Raw genomic sequence first — 17298 nt, forward strand, 5'->3', positions numbered from 1 at the left:
ATCCACCCCGTTTCAGTGTCAGCACAGAAGGGAAATTGCTAAGGCTGTGAAGATTATAACTAAATGGATTTGTTTGTATAGTCAGTATTTGCTTCTCATTTTTTGACTTCAGTTAAAATATAATGGAAAATTCAGCAAAGAAAAAGGAGAAAACATTTCAAGGAAATAACACTCTCTTCTTTCTCTCATTGTCAGTGACACCTCTGGAAATGGGCACGCAAACCCTGCCTTCAAGTTGAGAACTCCCCAGGAGCAGAGGAAGGTAGGGGCAAGGTCACCTTCCACCTCCCTGGGGAGAGATGCAGGTGCCCTAAGATGTGGGATGTGGTTGCCTCTCACACTGCAGTTAGGGAGTGGTTTTATCAAAGGATGGAGAAAACAGACATATCACCCATGGCTGAAAGTCAGTGGGAGCTGAATGTAGGATATATTTCTAGCAATTTCCTTAAAGGCAGGAGCTGGGATTTGACCAGGCCTGTGTGGCTGCTTGTCTCTCCTAACAGATCCTCTTCTGTCACAGCCCTTGCGCAAAACTGTAGAAATTGCAAACCCTGGGTTTATTTGCAAGTGTCACTTATAATGCTAATGACTGAGTTACTCTGTTCTCTTGATTCCCATTTCTGCCTCACGGTCCCAAATTGTCCCAGTCTGTCTAATCAAAGCCTACTACACATATACAACACATACCAGTGTTGTGGGCAATATTTTCTACTATGTGGCTCATAGACCTCAAGTAGACCCTCAAAAGCGTAGCAGAGAGTAAAAAGGTGGTTTGAAGTGGAAATACCTAAACCTGGGGATTTGTGGGTTTTCTGCGCAGGTGATTGGATTCCCTGAAATCCCATCAAAACCTCCTCCCCAGAAAGCACCAGGGCGCCAAATAAACATGCAGCAGCCATCTGCCTTCTCCACTGGCCACAGCCACGGTGTGGGGCAGCCTGCTGGGCCAGCACAGCCAGCACCTGCAAAGGATATTGCCCGGCGGACACCCCCGAGCAGGCCAGCACCTCCTGCTCCCAAACCCCCCGTCTCTCAGGTATGGAGTCATGCTGCTGTCCTGCAGATCTGGTTTGTTGGGGAGGTTTGTTCTCAAGGAGGCTGGTGAAGCCTCTCTAACCCTGGTGAGAGTGTAGGCGTTACTGTGCTCACTGGTGCGTGCTCCATCTCACCACAGGACAATTACCGGTGGTCCACCTTGCTTTGTAGTGTAGCTGACAATGACAGTGCTGAACTCTAGCACGCACATTTATTCTTAATTCAGGTCCCCTGATACCTCTGACCTGAAGTCAAGCAGCTTGGATCACAAAGCAGCATTCACTTCACCAAGGTCATCTAAACATCTTTTAGCTGCAGATCAAATAGCCAATTTGCCAGGAATGAGATGACTGTACAGATATTTTTCCTAAGCAAGCCTAGCATAGCTCCTCTTAACATTTGTATGTATTTTCTCTCCTGGAAACAAACCCTTCTGATATTACCAGTCAGTGGTAAGTCTGCAGTTCAGTACTGAGTACAGGATCTCCATTCTTTGGGCTGATCCCCCAGGTACTTGGCCATTCCTTGACTAACGCCTCAGGAACCTTAGACCAATTTTGATGTGGAGCAGAAATGGGACCTTTAGCATGTTGCATACGAAATATTAGACTTAACCCAGCCTGACCCTATCTATGTGAGCATCCTAGCCATGAGGTTATTTTGAGGGTTGTAAGGAAAGGGTATTGATTTACTACTTTTGCTGGAAGTTTTGTTCCAAGCTTAGTACAGGCCCCACATTCTTATTGAAAAGATGGCAAATCACTCAGACTGACTTACACCCATTATACCAAAATATTTCCTTACTACCTTTATTAGGTTAGGGCCAGGAAGGGAGCAAAGGGCTCAGTTACAGGGGACAGCAGGAGGCTGGGTCCCAAGCACTGTCTCTCTGAAGGATACAGAGGAAAACAACCCCAAAGTATTTCAGTGAATGTGGTTTGTTTCTAGCTCCATTGTTCCTGTGAACAGCTGGCACTTCAGCAGGAAAGAAAACTAAAACAAAAGCAGGAAGCTGACGATAGCTAATAAGGAATAAGTATCCTTCCCAGCTGGTTGTTGACAAGTTCCCCACAATCTCCATTGTGTTACCCCCCAATGCATCCAGTCTCTTTATGTCAGTCGGACTGACTGGATGGAACACTTTTCCTAGGATTTCCAAAAGAAACCTTGCCATTTCTGCATTGGAGGAGAGCCACAACATCTAGAAGGTACAGGGGAAATAACTAATTTCAGTGTTTGCTAGTGTCAGTGTCCTTCCTAGACGGTTGCAGTGTTTGCCAGATTTGGTCTCTTGCTATTCCTGTAGGAGCTCTTTGGTCCCAGCGGTTGGTGGGATTTAATCTGCCTTTTCCTTCCGGCAGTCACAGGGCAAGGTCCTTGGAAAGCGATAGATCACCAAGCATCGGCTGATGCAGCTGTTGAGCATTGCATTTATGCATAGTCTAAGGAGACTGCAGGGTTTTTGAGTGCCCTCCAAGTTGTGAGTGCAGCTGTGTTTATTAAATCAACACCTGTAAGCCAGCAACTTAGCACTGAGACTAAGCAACAACAGGCAGTCAGTTCTTGTGTGGGTAACTTCTCCCCAGGGCATGTTTTACACTGAAATTCATTAGACAAATGGAAAATATAATGCTCTGAGTATCCTATTAGGGACAGCTGTGCTCACAAACAAAGTAATAACTGATTGTAGGTGGGTGCAGGGCTGCGTGTGTTTGTGTGGGCATATATATATACATGTATATAGGGTTTACAGGCATTGTATGGGCAATCATATAGCGAGTGTATGTGTGTGAAACCTACTTCCAACCTTAAGTGCATCAATAATGTGACTACTTAAAAGGCCCTGGAACATAGCTTCCCTATTACTTGCAAAATTCACGGCTTAAAACTTCTGGATCCTCTAGTAGCCAGAATATGACGTGCTTTCAGCCCACAGCTCCATTTAGGAGGCAGAACAAGGTAACCCTGCTACCCTGGTTGGTTGCCCTTGGTTTAAAGTCAGCTGCACAGTAGCCTAAGGCCATCCAGTTTTCATGAAACCTGATAAGTGAAAAACTCTGTGTGTTGAAAACCACTGATCACCTGCATAATATGATAAGCCAGAGCGGCAGCCACCTGCGCTGCTTCCTTGCTTCAGAGAGGGAGAGGTCATTGCAAGCATAGTTTTACCTGTGTCCCTTCAATCCTTTGTCTCAGGCAGGGATGCTACAGACTGAGTTGTGATGGGGACTCCTGCTCAGTCTATAAGGCTTCTCCTCTTTTTCCATCATGCAGCCATTAGATTGTAATATGCCTGGGGCTAACACCAAACCAGAGATCTCAAGGTGTGCAGCCGCACACTCAATCTGGTGTCTCAGACTTACAAAAAATTAAAAATATGATCTCTGTTTTCAAGCTGGGCATCTCTCCAGGCTGAGAACTCAACACACTTTCTTTCCTGTGTAGGATATTTCTAGGCCCCGGCCACCCCAAAGAGCTTTGCCGGCTAATCCCACCCCAGCCAGACCCAGGGCCTGGCCAGCGAACAGCCCTGCCATCTCGCTGCCTCCTGCGCACACCAGAAACCCATGATGACTCCAGCCTGTGGCAGAGGTAGGCACTGAGCGTGGTGATGGGAAACACAGCAGCATCCCTTCCTTACCGGGGAACAAAACTACTTTAAAGGGAGTAACCTTGCTGTTTTACCGCAGCCGCCTTCATGCACAGCCTGGGTGGGTGGAAACGAAAAGCCTGTTGGGTTGGTTGCCTTTATTGGAGGGGCTTCTGTTTCTGCCTGTTCCTTATTAAGCATTTACTGGGTTAAGCAAAACAGTTAAGTCAGTCCTCCACTTCCCTGAGCCCTTCCTCAGATAAAACATTTGTGTGAGTAGGGCTGAGCAATGAGGGAGGGTGTGTGTGACCCAGAAAGGTTAGTGAAGAGTAGCAAAACAGGAAGGTCCACACAAGACTTGAAGACCCCAGTGAGGAACAGAAACCCTCTCTAGTCAAGGCTAAAGAGATGCTGTCTCTGCAGGATTGTTTCCCAAAATTGTCCTTAAGGAGGACCATCAGTAAGGGACTTTGAGTCACTGAGTTCAGCTCCCTGCAACCCGGACACCTTAACACAAAACACCTCCACACAATGCAGGTGGTGTCTCCAACCAGCAACGTACTTGAGGCCAGCTATGAAAAATGGAAAAAAAATGCGTGAACTTCATTGTGATCATGGTGTGAGAGTTTCCTATGTGATGCATGTGAACAGAGACAGGCTTCCCCTGGCCTGCTGTAGCATCAGCTCCAGGAGAGGGAGAGGGCAGCATTTGCTCTTTCATCAGTGCTTACCCCTCTTTTCTCCATTTTCCATCTCATCCAGAATCGGGTCAGGATGGCTGAAGCAGCAAATGTCTTGAAAGTGGGACAGCCGGTCTCCCGTGGGCACTCATGAAGCAGTCTGTTCCTGGCTGGCTCTGACCTTCACAGGGGACTGGATGGCCTTCATCACCCAAAAAACCATTCACAGCCACAGACAGTGTCTTTGTTCCTCTCCTCCAGCCTCACCTGTTTCCTACGTGACTCAACAAGCTGCAGTCAGTCTTGGCAGAAGTGCCCCAGGAACTGTGCCGGTACCTGCCAAGCTGAACTCAACCCTCTCTGCTGATAGCCTTTTCCATATAGGGATGACTTGTTTATACAGTATTTAAATATTATTGTGCAATATCCGATGCAGGGATGGGGTGATGGGGGCTTCACATGTTTTTAGTCAGTTATTTAAGTGTTACCAGGGGGAACAAGCTGTGAGTGCAGGTGCTGGGCCTGATGGGCTTCCATGTAAGACCCAGCCCTGTTGGCTTCCTCAGCCCATCCATGAGCTGCAGGAGCATTTGTTGGTGCTATACAAAACTGCTGCCTCTTGGGAGAGCAGAAGGCAGCCATTGATAACTTCCTTCAGCTTATTCTCAGTTTACAGCAGGTGTCAAGTGGGGCCACAACAGGGAACAAACCATGGAAATATTCCTGGTTAAAATAATTTTGATCAGCTTTAATAGAACAGATTAATTATTTTCTGCATATAACCATTTTCATCAAGAGCATTGCAAACCTGTCTGTCCTCCAGCACTCGCTTGTCTTGCCTCAGTGCTGTGAGACCTGACAGCACCCCCAGCGTGGCCTGTGCGCTCTCGTCCGTGTCATTGGGACACAGTCAAGGTACGACAGGGAAACTCTCTGGCCAAGATAACAGGGCAAATGGCCAGAAGGAATTTCAGCAAAAGCCAGTGCTGAAGCCTCTCAGCATACGGTACCGTGGATAATCAGTGGACACTTTTGCATGTGTCTCCTCGGGCTTTGGTCTGTGCTAAGCAGTAATTCAGCATGGGCTGTCTGCTCCCCATACCAGTGAAAAACCTACCTTAAAATTGCCCAGGTGGTAAAAACAGCAGAAATATTAATATGACACATGGTGCTTTTGTAGGACAGCTCTTTTACTCCAGGTTTTCTGTCTAGGATGTGGATGGAGAGAGCTGTCTGTGTGCACTTTAAGCAGCTCTTACCCTGAGGACCCTTCCTTATGAATTTGAGTGGTTTTTTCTCCTAATAGTTTGGGCTTTTGTACATTTTTGTACATTTTTATCAGGATTTTAAGTTAAGACCTTATGTCTTTTCTCTCTTTTTTTTTTTTTTTCTTGAAATAATTTCCTAGGATAACACAGGGAATTCTGGAGCTATGGTTACAACAGTTCTGTTGTGTCTGATTTATTATGGACAAATCCTCAAACAGTGTGATCGCTGCTGCACATGTGAGAAACTATTATTGGCATAAAGAAGAAGGTCTTGTCTGATGGTTCTCTTTCCCCAAGCTCTACTGATTGGGAAAAAAACAGATAAACCCTGAGCACTCATTAAATTTGTAGTTATTTGTAGCAGTGTGTCTGTAGGATGGCTTAAACCACACCAGTTTTTTCAACTTTACTACCTCTTCCTCCACAAGGAAACAGCACACAGGGTGTCTTGAATTTCTGGTAGATCATTCCTTATCACCTTGATCATTTTGGACCTTTTCTGAGCTTCTATATGCCTAGAAAACAAACCAACCTAAAATACTTCTCTCTGAAACAGGGGATGGCAAGTGAAAGGCATCAGCTTTCTAATCTTTGGGTGTCTTTTTCTATAGTTGGATTATATTATATATAAACAACCCCCAGCTCTGTTCTTTCTTGGGGTGCAGCTAACATGCCTAGGTTGTGGCACATTGCACTGCATGTTGTACCACTCAGAGGTGGAGCAGTGAGCTTGGCACACACTGTACATACAATGTAGTAGTACAGATTCAACGACAAGAACTCGATCTTGTATCTGAGCCCTCACTTGAAGAGAGCAGCATACTTATGCTACAACCCCTGATGATCTTTATGAAATGGCTATCAAAAAGCACTATTTTCACTGCATTTCATGTGAACATGGGATCAAGCTTTTAAAAATGCCCCCCAGACACACAAAACTCAGAGAACAATTGGATGTGGCCAAACCCTAATGGAAAACTTTATTGTTGGGATATCAAACTTTCCAAAAGGTAGTTTTAAGTAAGTCCTTTTAAATTTTCATACGTGTACAAATTGAGTGAATGAGACTAGAGGAACTGCAGGAGGAGTAAAGGATGGTAAAGCCTGATTTTTTTGAAAGATAATGTTACTTGGGAGAACTTATACCAAAATGCATCTCACTTTCTCCTGTGTCCACTTATTAATGGTTTACAATAATCCTCTCTGTGCATCTATGCAAATACTTGAAGAATGCAATTCATTGTGCCTTTTGCCTAGTTTTAATAAATTTGTTAGATGTCATTAACAAATAGTACGTCACTGTGTGGTATTTTGTTACCATGGTTCAACTCTTCCTTTTATATGTGGCATTTGTCCAGAGATGGCCGGATAGCTGGAGGAATGGATTTTATGAAATGCAGTTCTAGGCAGTGAGAAGGACAAGTCCCCTTTACAATCTACTTCTAAAATAAAATGCATACAGCATTACACCAGTAAGGATGCCAAAAACAAAGCTAGAGTGAATTACTTGGATTATTTTCTGCTACCAGAGGAGGTCGCTGCTGTTTTACTTGCTTCCCCAGATACTCTTCCTGCTGTACACCTCTGTCCTTCAGCCTGTTTATCCTTTAGGGCTACACCAATAAGATCAGAAAAATCATTTAAAAATTTCAGATCCACCTGCAAGGTTTTATTTTTTTTTTAAAGCCTTTATTTCCCTTTCAACATTCAAAAACAAAAGTACTGAAATGTTATTAAAATAAGAGAGTGCATATTCCGCTGCCCCCAACCCCAAGTTGCATTTGCTCAGTGATGCTCAGACCCAGGTAGAACCATGACAGTGTCTCAGACAGCACCAGTGTGTGCTGTGGTCCAGGGCTAACCCAGCCAGAGCTGCCTCCGGACTGAGCCCGCTTGGAAAAGCCAGCTCAAGGCTTCACCCCTCTCTGGGATTTGCTGTGAGCATGTAGGCTCCAGTCTCCCTGTGCTATAAGACCCAGCAGCAAGATGGGAGCCACTTGTAACTGCAGCGATACCTTCCTTTTTCAGCTTCCAGCTCAAAATATTATTCCTCTCACCCCTTTATCCTCACCACTGATATAAATCCAAGCGGGTTTTGAAGGTGAGCCATGAGTGAGAGTCCAAGTAACATCCATACTATATTGAGAAAGATGGAGAGGAGTGAATGGGACTGCTCTGGGATAAACTGCATCCCTACAGCTCTGTAGAGCATCACCCACTTATGCCTGTTTGGCTTTTAACACACAGCTCATGCCTCCCTTTAAACAACAAAAACAAAGCCATTGGGCTTAAATGATAGCAGGACAGGCCATGGGGCTCAAAGAGTTGGGGGGCTCTCCAAGGTGAAGATATTTACTAAGAAAAAAAACCCCTTAACATTTACAGTCACTTGCTCTTTCAGGCTGAAAAGGTTTCACAGCCCACAAAAAAAAAAATTGAAGCCGGTGGCAGTGTTTTTCCTGACACAAGGTTTGCCCTGCCAGAGCTTCCCAGTCTAAGCTGGGGCTGTCCCTTGGTGGGGTGAGGTCTAGATGAGGCCCAGTGGCTTCACCAACCACATCAACATGGCCTAGACACCATAGCTGCTAAGGTGAAAAAAGAAAAAACCCCAAAAACCCTATACAAACAAAAACCCACATATAAAACTAATTAACATTGTGCTGCAGGGGAACTCCTGCACCTCACAAAAAAACAAAAGCTGAAAAAGATTTCTCTGGCACGGTCATGTAAAAACACTTTATGGCTTGGGTCCTGCCACAGCGCCTAAGTAAGTGCCTATCCCAAAATTCACTATGTTTTGCCCATATTCACCAACATCCTTGTCCCATATTTGCCGAGCAGGTAATTTAACACGGATGAGCAGAGGCTGAATAACAGGCGTACACAATTCAGTCCTCATCTGTCACCTCCATTTGCGATAGTGGTGTGTATTTTAGCATTCATGCAAGTGTCTGGAAAGGAAAAAAAAAAGACAAAACCAGTAATCAATGACTCAATCAAGGCCTGGAAATAAACACATCAATAGCCACCCCAGGGAAGGAGTAGAAGGGTAAACATTAGCCCTGCCAAGAATAAGAGATGGGAAGGGGCCTCAGAGAGGAGCTTTGTCCCAGGAGTATCGTATTTCAAGAGGATTTTCATGATCTGTGGCTGCATATATTAAAGCCCAGTGAGGATTAACCATACCCCTTGCTGCCACACCATGAGAAAGATACAATCCAAAAGCCCAGAGAAAGACTTGGCTTGACTCTACCAAGCTTTGGATAAGAAACTGTTGGGTTTATTTTCCACTTCTTTTTTAAATTGCTCACTAGCATCTGGAATATTGACATCAACCCATTCACCCAACCTCTAGACCGTTGCATAAAATGCGCTAGGTGTAGATCATGAATACTTTGTGTTTATCCTCTGGGGCGATGCTGGAGTTGTCCACCTCTATTAGGATGTTCTTGTCGTCTCGGGTGACTGGCGCTTGCTGTTCACTCTGGAGGACTTGTGGTAGATTCCCTAAACTGACGTCCATATCTTTGAAGGCATGGAGTAAAAACACCCCCAAAATGATGGTGAGGAAGCCACAAACTGTCCCAATGATGTCCACTACAGTCATGGTGACCCACTCCTTAAAGAGGATGATGGAAGTTGTGATGACAATAGTGGTGAACAGCACATAGTAGATGGGAAACACCAAAGAGGTGTTGAAAATGTCTAGAGACTTATTGAGGTAGTTAATTTGTGTAGTGATGGATGCCACCAGCGTGATGACTAGGATCCACGTCAGCGGGTGCTGCAGTACAGGCCGGCCAGCAAAGAAGCCCTTGATAGCAATACCCAAGCCCTTGACTGAGGACACGGAGAAGGCACCGATAACAGAGCAGATGGTGAGGTAGATGAGGATGTTGCTCTGGCCATAGCGGGGTGCGAGGTAGAAGATCAGGAGGAAGCAGACAGCCAAGAGGATCGCAGCATAAGTGAGGAAACCTGTAAGAGGGAGAGAAATAACTCAAAACTAAGCAGCTGGGAGGATGGGGCACAGAGCAGTACACACTGCCCAGCCCCAAGAGAGAAAGCATGACCTCCTGTGTACCTGGCTCTTTCAGCTTAGAAGACATTTCATCCAGAGTGGTGACCTCCTCCTCCTCTGGGGCATGTATCACCATCACAGTGCTGCCCACGAGGCTCAGCATGCAGCCCAGCTTTCCCAGCAGGTTGAGCCGTTCTCCAAGCAAATACGAAGACAGGATGGCACTGCACAGGACAGAAAAACGTCAGCTGGTGCTTTAAAGTCCTTTAAAGAAGGAATAGCATCTAAAATAAGATAAAGAATGCCCTCATGTGATACGAGGACACAAATTAGGAGTAAATTTGTTGGATTCCAGTGTGTTAATACACAATCGCATTGCATCTACTGACAGCTGAACCTGCAGAGATGCAGGCGTGGTCTGTAGATCACAGCTCAGGTATCAGCAAGGTGAAAAAATGCTGTCTTAGCACATCTTCAGAAATATTTTCAAGGTCTCCAGATTCACTCATGAACTGCTGGGCATTATGAAGCCTTTAGTGCCCAAGGAAATTACTTCAAGGACCAGAGTAACAGAGGGAAAAAAACCCCAAACCTAACAACAAAAGAATTACATTCATTTTCATTAAATCATCAGAACTACTAAGCCCCAGAGAAACTCTGAAGGTACGGGGGCTATAGATATATCTGCAAAAATACCTAGTAGGTGTCCATAAAAATTTTGGGCAAGACTCCAGAGTAGTCCCAATTTTCAGTTTGCTTATGCATTTCACAATAACGGTCCTTCTATAAAACCTTCAGTACCTGGAGTCATGTATTTTGATATGAATTTCCTTTATAAAAATTGAAAAAAAAAAGAAAAGGGTTTCAGCCCTTTTCATACCTGACAAAGGTATAAAAACACAATATCAGAGCCCCCTAAAGGACTAGAAAATAGAAGGCAAATGAAAGACAGTTTTAAAACAAGCTGATATTTTAGATTTTTAGTACTGTTCCCTACAAAACCAAACCAAACCAAACAAAAAAAACTCACAACCTTGAATTGGCTGAAAAGCTGGAATAAGGAAGGAAGTAACACTGATATTTGCAATAATTTAACCTGAAGTGTATGTGGCTGCTATCCACATGCAGCATTTCCAGAAGGGCGTGCTACTTAATTCAGTGGTTTCCAAATGATCCCCCAAAAGGGCAACAACTGTCAGAGCATTTTTTAGAAAACACTTTTTTTCCTTTTGGCAGAATAAATCATATTAACATCACTTCAAACCTTTCTATCTCACAAGACAAACAGGCAAATCGCAAACTATAGACACAGAAATTACCTTATGAGCACGCTCAGAGCCCCCAGAGGCGTGACAATAGTTGCAGGAGCAAAGGCATAGGCAGCGAAGTTGGCAGCTTCCCCTCCGCCCACTAAACAAACACAAGAAAAATGAATACCAGTGAGTTACAGTATACTTTTTGTGTTTTCTCTTGTGGGCTTGCAAACTAGTAAGATGTCAGTTAGAGAGTGGGTTTTATTATGGGAGTTTCATGCTGCTTCTAAACAGGGCCAGATAGTGGGTGAAAATCTCTCTATTACAAATTAATGCAAGCAGAGAGGCATCCCAGGAACCTGCACCCACACAGAGAAGGGCTGCAGGTGCCAGGGCCTGGCCATGTCACGCCTGACTAATATTAACTCATTAAACCCCCATAGACCAGCCAGGCAGCTGGAGTGTGTCTGGGTAATTAATGAGAGGGTGGGCAGCTGTGGGAGCCCCCCTCCCCCCACCCGCCCCCTTGCTGGGAGGCTGCTTCTCACCTGTGAAGTGTCTCCTTGGGGCTGTGGTGTCACCCTCTGTCCTTGTCCCCTGAGCAGTAAGTGTTCTGTGCTTGCTTATGGGTTGTGCTTTAGTGGTTGTGCAGCAGGAGCTGCAAGGGCAGAGCAAGGTGGGGGCACCCTGAGCTGCTGCTGCAGCAACAAGAGCCAGAAAAGACTGCTCTGAAGAACCTTCTTGTGAAATCTGCTGCTCTTTGTGCAGCTATGAGTCCAATTTGAGAAGATACTGTGATGTTGCAGCATGAAGAAAAGGTTTTAAGACTTGGTCTAAGAGAAAACAAGTTTTGCTCAAGAAAGGAGCTGTTACCAGTGCCTCCTTGTTATCTCCCTTGTGCTGCGGCAGTAACCTTTCCTGGAGCCCCCAGGCTGTTTGTGCTGTGCCTGGTACACAGGCAGACCAGCTGGTTGCCTTATTAAAACCTGACTTTTCATGCTTTTGAGTGGGTAAAACTGAGCTAGCAAGTCCTACCAGCCCTCCAGGAGAATGGTGCGGGAGATCCTGGGTGGGTCACTGCCTCTGCTCAATCTGAGGACGGGGGAACTCACCAGAAAAGAGGCTTTAAGCCACCAGACACTGGACTTTTTCCACACCCGATTCACAGGGACAGACCCTGGAAAAGCTGCTCCTACTTACTGGTTAACAAGCCAGCCCACCAGAGCCAGTCCTTTAGGTAGCCGTGGCCTCCATCTCCTGGGGAAGCAAAGCACACAGGTATGCAGGAATTAACAACCATGTTCTTCGGAGCAAGAGATGAGAAACATCCTTTTGGAGAGGGGTAAGTTGCAAGGGGAAAAGTGTGATAAAGAAAACATCTTGGAAGGACAGAATATGCAGACATTTCATCTTGTGTGGAAATTATGTTGAGTCAAGGGGTTAGTGGAAGCTGGCACTTAGGGGTGAACAATGCAAATGCAATAATAGCAGTGGTTTGATCCTGGGTGGCAGTAGGAATGGTACCCATTGCCCCAAAGCCACAGAGGTTATCAGCCTGGGGTGCAGCCTGCCCTGCTGCAGCACGGAGCTTGGGGCTGCCCGTCAGCCCTGGGAGCTGTGGTCATCCTCGCTGGTTCATCAGGGTGCACCAGCCCCTAAACCCAGCAATAAACACCCCAGCTGAGCTCTGACAGGCTGGTCATGTGTCATCTTTTGTGTTCTACTTGCCTGTCCCCTGTGTGGAGCACAGGGATGAAGGTTGGCAGGGGCTGTTCTGTGCTGGGTGCCCCCACCCAACAGCTGCTCCCTGGGATGCTGCCAGCCCCATCCGGCCTGTGGGGAGCCTGTGCCTCACCTCACATTGCACCGGGTCGCTGTGGAGTCTTGTGCATGCTCATTAAGGTAAGGCAATGAGTTTCTCCAAACCCACCTCAAGTGGGGGTTATAGCTATGAGGGATAAAGAGGGGGAATGACTGGTTGGTTGTTCTGTGCAGGCATGTGGTGCTGTAGTTCGTGTTGCTGTGTGGTCATGGTGAAGGCTCCCTGCATCCCGTCCCAGAAGCTATCTGCTCCTTTATACACTGCTTTGTGTCATAGTTGTATCACAGGGCCTCAGCCTGAACTGCCAGAAATCCTAATGTTCACTTTATATGGAACAGTCATTATGTGACCAAGCATTTCTGATGAAAAATGATTCCTGCCATTGGAACAACTAAATGAAAGAGAATGTGCATATAAGTGAGGAAGAATGGACATACTGTGTTGGGAAGTAATCCACCTCTGGTCTTAACCCACAAGCTGTTAGATGTAAGGAGCCTGAGCATGCTGACATTGTGAACCCTGATTTTGCTGCGTCAGAGAGAGCCCATGGTTTTAGTAAGTCTGACCTGACCGGAGCTGTCAGTACCAGCAGTGGCTGACTGCCTTGGAGAACAGGGATGTGCTCAGATAGCAGGGATGAAACACTGGGACTGAGAGTTTAAAGGGTGAGATAGGAAAGGGGGGAATGAAGAGGTGGACAGGAAGAGTTCAGGACACATGGAAAAATCTCTTGCTAGAATTCAGCCTTTTCTGGTTCCTCAACAAGTTCACAAATGCTGAAATTCAAATGTTACGCTTTGGTATTCCTTAGAAATTTCTGGTTTATTTGTTTGTTTTTTTTTTTCCTTGGTTGGGTTTTCTCTCAAGAATTCTTTTTGTCAGCTGCAGTTTTCTGTCATTAATTGCTAATTCCTGGTTAAACATCCTGAAAAACAGGGAGGGGTTTGCTCTTGTTTTACTCACTTGGCTCTGTTGTGGGAGGGGTTCATGGAAGGAGGGAGGAGAGAGACATCTTCTACAGTTGAAAAAATACTGATATTTCATTGTGCAAATATAATGCCAAAAAGCAAACCCAGCTGAATTCCGCAGCTGTGGCCTGCGTAATGGCAGAGGATGGAGGTGGGCTCGAGACTGGCCTGCAGCTCAGGTGCTGTTGGTAGCTTTGCTGGTTGACTTTAGACAGTCACTTCATTGTTCCATGCCTCTGTGTCCTCATATGAGGACATCGATATTTACTTCCTTTGTAAAATTATTTAAAAATTGTTCCTAGGCCAGAACTGGGAAGAAGTAGTATTTTAATTATCATTATTTTGTTTTGTAGTTATGCAAGTAGGTCAGCTGCCAGGTAGCACGCACGCTGCTGCTAGAGCGCATGTCTGCGACACTGATGGGATGCATCCAATTCCACAGTGCAATTCCGCTGTAGGCCGTCCTACTCCGACATTTTGTATCCATATATACGTGCACATAAACACATGCCTCGCCCTAAGAGCTTGGTGCTAGAGGAAAGTTATCTACACATTGTTGAGCAACATACCTCGGAAGTATCCTTTCTGAAAGCCACAGAGTTCACACAGAGCGCAGACGTGTGGTCCTGCAGTAGTAAGTGGCTCTTGCTAATGCAATGAAAGCACATGGGGCCAAATCCTTGTCTCAGTGACTTGGTGGCAAAGCTGCCTAGTGCATCAGGGTCATGGACCTGTGCTATTCTGCTCCTGCCTGTGGCACAGTGATGATTTGCACCTTTGTGCAAAGGGGCCCACTTCAAAGAGCTTTCAACACTTTGCTTCCTCCTGGCCTCACACCTTCCTATGTAAGAGCTGTGATGGGCATGTATTGTTCTGGTGGGTGAACATCTGATCACACAGTGCATGTGACTTGCTATTTGCAGTGCAAGCAGGGGAATGCTACTTTTAGCTGAGCCCTTCCAATGCAGAGCTCTGTAAATGAGCTCCTCAGCTCCCGTCAGCACTGCTCTCTGGGTCTCACACACAAAAGTGCATCCACAAAATGTCTTACATTGCTGATGGAAGGCTGACATGTGTAGCCAGAGGTGTTCTCTTGCCTTATGAGTGCTGGAGTTTGGATGATATGTGTGGTTCTGGGAACAGATGGATATCCTCCCTCCTGCCCCTCCCCCCCAAAAAAAACCTTACCTGCCCTGGTGCCTCCCTTCTCCACCAGCCGTAGCAGCCCCTTCTTCTTGAGGATGACGCTGCTTCCAATGAGGAAGCTGGAGAAGACAGCCAAGCCCAGGCCAATGTAGAATCCATAATTGCTTTCCAGCCGAGTTATCCAGAAGTTATGCAGAGTCCCGTTGTCCTGCACAGAGTCAGCTGGGTCAGCATCGCCGATCACCTGGCACACAACCCGGTGGGAAAGGCACAAAAGGGTGACCAGAGACCCTGTGAGACCACCGTGGAGATAAAACAGCAAATTACTCATATGACTATCAACAGTGCCTCTGCTGGCCTTTGGACTCATCCAGATGTCCCTCCAAACAGCCACCTGTGCTGTCACCCTAACAGCACGTACTCACCAGCTCTCAAAAACTCAGGACACCTCTTAACTCACATGTGGAAATGGCAAGGTATTGAGTGACAGATTTGTGGTGTGTAGTTCAAGCAGCTCGTTGACACTGAATGTGTCTGCCAGTCTACTCGCTGAACTGGAAGGCCACAAGGACCACTATAATAATGTAATCTGAGTTTCAAAATATCTTTGCCAGAGTCTCTCCACCAAACTCCAATGTTATGAGTTTGAACTATGCCTTATCAACACTCAACCTTGTTGATTCAAAGGCTTTGGTGATTTCCAGCCAACTAACCCTTGCATCTGCCAGTTTGTCTGCAGCTTACAGCGTTGGGTTTAATGTGGAGTGATGCCAGTACTTTGTGCATCTGTTCCAGCTCTGTGTACCGAGCAGTACCGTGGGATTGCTCGTAAATCAACAACAGCCTTGTCCCGGACCAAAGTTTCATCTCCACATTGCCTCTACTGTCTAATGGTTTTATTCTACCTATTTGCAGAGTGCCTGAGTACTCATAAAGCACACCAAGTCCTGCCAGTGTGGGAGGACTGAAAGCAGGCATGGTGCTGTTAACACCAAAAGTGCTAAGTCCTCGTGACTTTAGCCAAGGCGTGTTGCTGTGTGTGGGTGAGAAAATTACTGAGTTTCTTCCTACCCTTACAAGCCTACCACACCCAGCACATCTTTCTATTGCAATCTTCACTCTGAGTGTAGTAAAGACAGCGTGACTGTGACCATGGGGAACATTACAGCCAGGTAGAGTGTCACAAAAGTCCCTTAGTAGGAAGAGACTTTAATTTTCTGCCTGAAATCATGCAGGAATTACAGAGCAAGTATGTGTGTGTCTGCAGGAAGGGGTAGGCAATGGCTACACTGCTCACAGTACTGCCTGCAGCTTGGGCATCGGTGCCACCTTTCTCCTGAACCAAGAGACTGGCACATGTCTCTGTACGAGATGTAGCAACAAGAAGATGGCACGTATATTCTGCAGCTGCACCCCCCGTCCTTGGCATGTGTAGTTGTGGATTTGGATCCAAACTTTTTCTAATGGAAAAAATTTCAGTGACTTTCTAGATGATTTTCCAAAGGTTCCCTAATAGGTTTCTTTTCTAAAGGAAAAAACATCCTTGATTGTGGAACTATTTCTGGGGGAATAGGAAATATTCCTCTTTGGCTGGGTAAGAGCCTGCAATGTGCTGCTGGGCACGCGTGTAAGGCAGTGGGATGGGGTGATTACCGACTGGATCAGGTAAGCTTTAAGAGGAAAAAAAAATATTCCTAGTTTCCCTGTAGGTGCCGTAAGGCTGCAGGCTGTGGGGCTTGAGGATAAAGGGTGTTTTCCCATTCCTACACAGACCTCAAAAAACCGGAAAAGAAATCCCAAACCCAGGAAAACAGAGCAGTGGCAGCCAACAGCCCCAAAGACGGGTGGGGAGGTAAACCGGGGGGTGCAGTGGGCTCAGCCCCCCCGGGACACCACCGCCCCCCGCGCCGCTTCCCCGCGGGGCGGGCAGGGCTGAGCTGGGGGCTCGTCCCGCTCCCCCCCCCCCCCCCCCCCGGGGCTCGTCCCGCTCCCCCCCGCGCCGGGCCGGGCTGCACCCACCGTTGCTGCAGCTGCTGTTCGCCCCCAGCGGCTCCATCTCCCCCGTCCTCCGGGCGGCTCAGAGCATCCCGGCGCCGAGGGCAGCAGGCGCTGCTGGCGGGACTGGGCAGGGCCGGGCCGGGCTGCCGGCACACCTGCGCGGCCGGCTCCTCCTCCGGGACGGGGCTGGCCCGCCGCCGGGCTCGGTGCACCGGCAGCGGATGCCCGCGCAAGCCTTGCTCGCTCCCCTGGGCTGAGCCCGGGCCCTGACCCCGCTGCCTGCTCGGGGCGGGAGGTGGCAGCCGCGGGTGGGCGCAGCAGCCTGGGCACAGATCCGGGATGGGCCTCCCCTGCCTCAGCCCCGACGGGGATTTCTCTGGAGTGAGTTTTTTCTTACTGCGGTCGTTGGGAGAAGGTGCTGTGAAAGCAGGAGGCTGTGGGTCTGGTTAGGCGGTGCGCGAGGCCCCGAGCAGTGGCGGGGCTGTGGGACACTGGGCGTACGCTGCCAAGCTGTGGA

The 17298-nt window shown here is 47.2% G+C and overlaps 2 protein-coding genes across 3 annotated transcripts in view; one reads left to right on the forward strand and one right to left on the reverse strand.

The window, feature by feature from the left end:
* Positions 1-6532, forward strand: part of ADAM19 (ADAM metallopeptidase domain 19) — a 36443-nt gene extending 29911 nt beyond the window's left edge. Inside the window, exons 20-23 of the mRNA XM_075102601.1 lie at positions 196-262; positions 821-1036; positions 3481-3627; positions 4388-6532. Of these exons, the coding sequence (XP_074958702.1) occupies positions 196-262; positions 821-1036; positions 3481-3606 (409 nt within the window). The 3' untranslated portion in view covers positions 3607-3627; positions 4388-6532. The remainder of the gene's footprint in view (positions 1-195; positions 263-820; positions 1037-3480; positions 3628-4387) is intronic.
* Positions 6533-6946: 414 nt separating this feature from the next.
* Positions 6947-17241, reverse strand: NIPAL4 (NIPA like domain containing 4). Of its 2 annotated transcripts, XM_075102603.1 has the most exons (7): positions 16803-17241; positions 14826-15074; positions 12048-12104; positions 10914-11004; positions 9658-9818; positions 8968-9551; positions 6947-8524 (listed from the first exon to the last, which is right to left on the reverse strand). In XM_075102603.1, the coding sequence occupies exons 1-7, from the start codon at positions 16837-16839 to the stop codon at positions 8513-8515; spliced, it is 1191 nt and encodes a 396-aa protein (XP_074958704.1). In that variant the 5' UTR covers positions 16840-17241; the 3' UTR covers positions 6947-8512. The 2 variants fall into 2 exon arrangements, with proteins under 2 accessions (XP_074958704.1, XP_074958703.1); XM_075102602.1 differs by lacking the exon at positions 6947-8524 and having other exon boundaries at positions 8832-9551.
* Positions 17242-17298: the final 57 nt, after the last annotated feature.

Source organism: Phalacrocorax aristotelis, chromosome 8, assembly GCF_949628215.1.
Source record: "Phalacrocorax aristotelis chromosome 8, bGulAri2.1, whole genome shotgun sequence".
Lineage (NCBI taxonomy): Eukaryota > Metazoa > Chordata > Aves > Suliformes > Phalacrocoracidae > Phalacrocorax > Phalacrocorax aristotelis.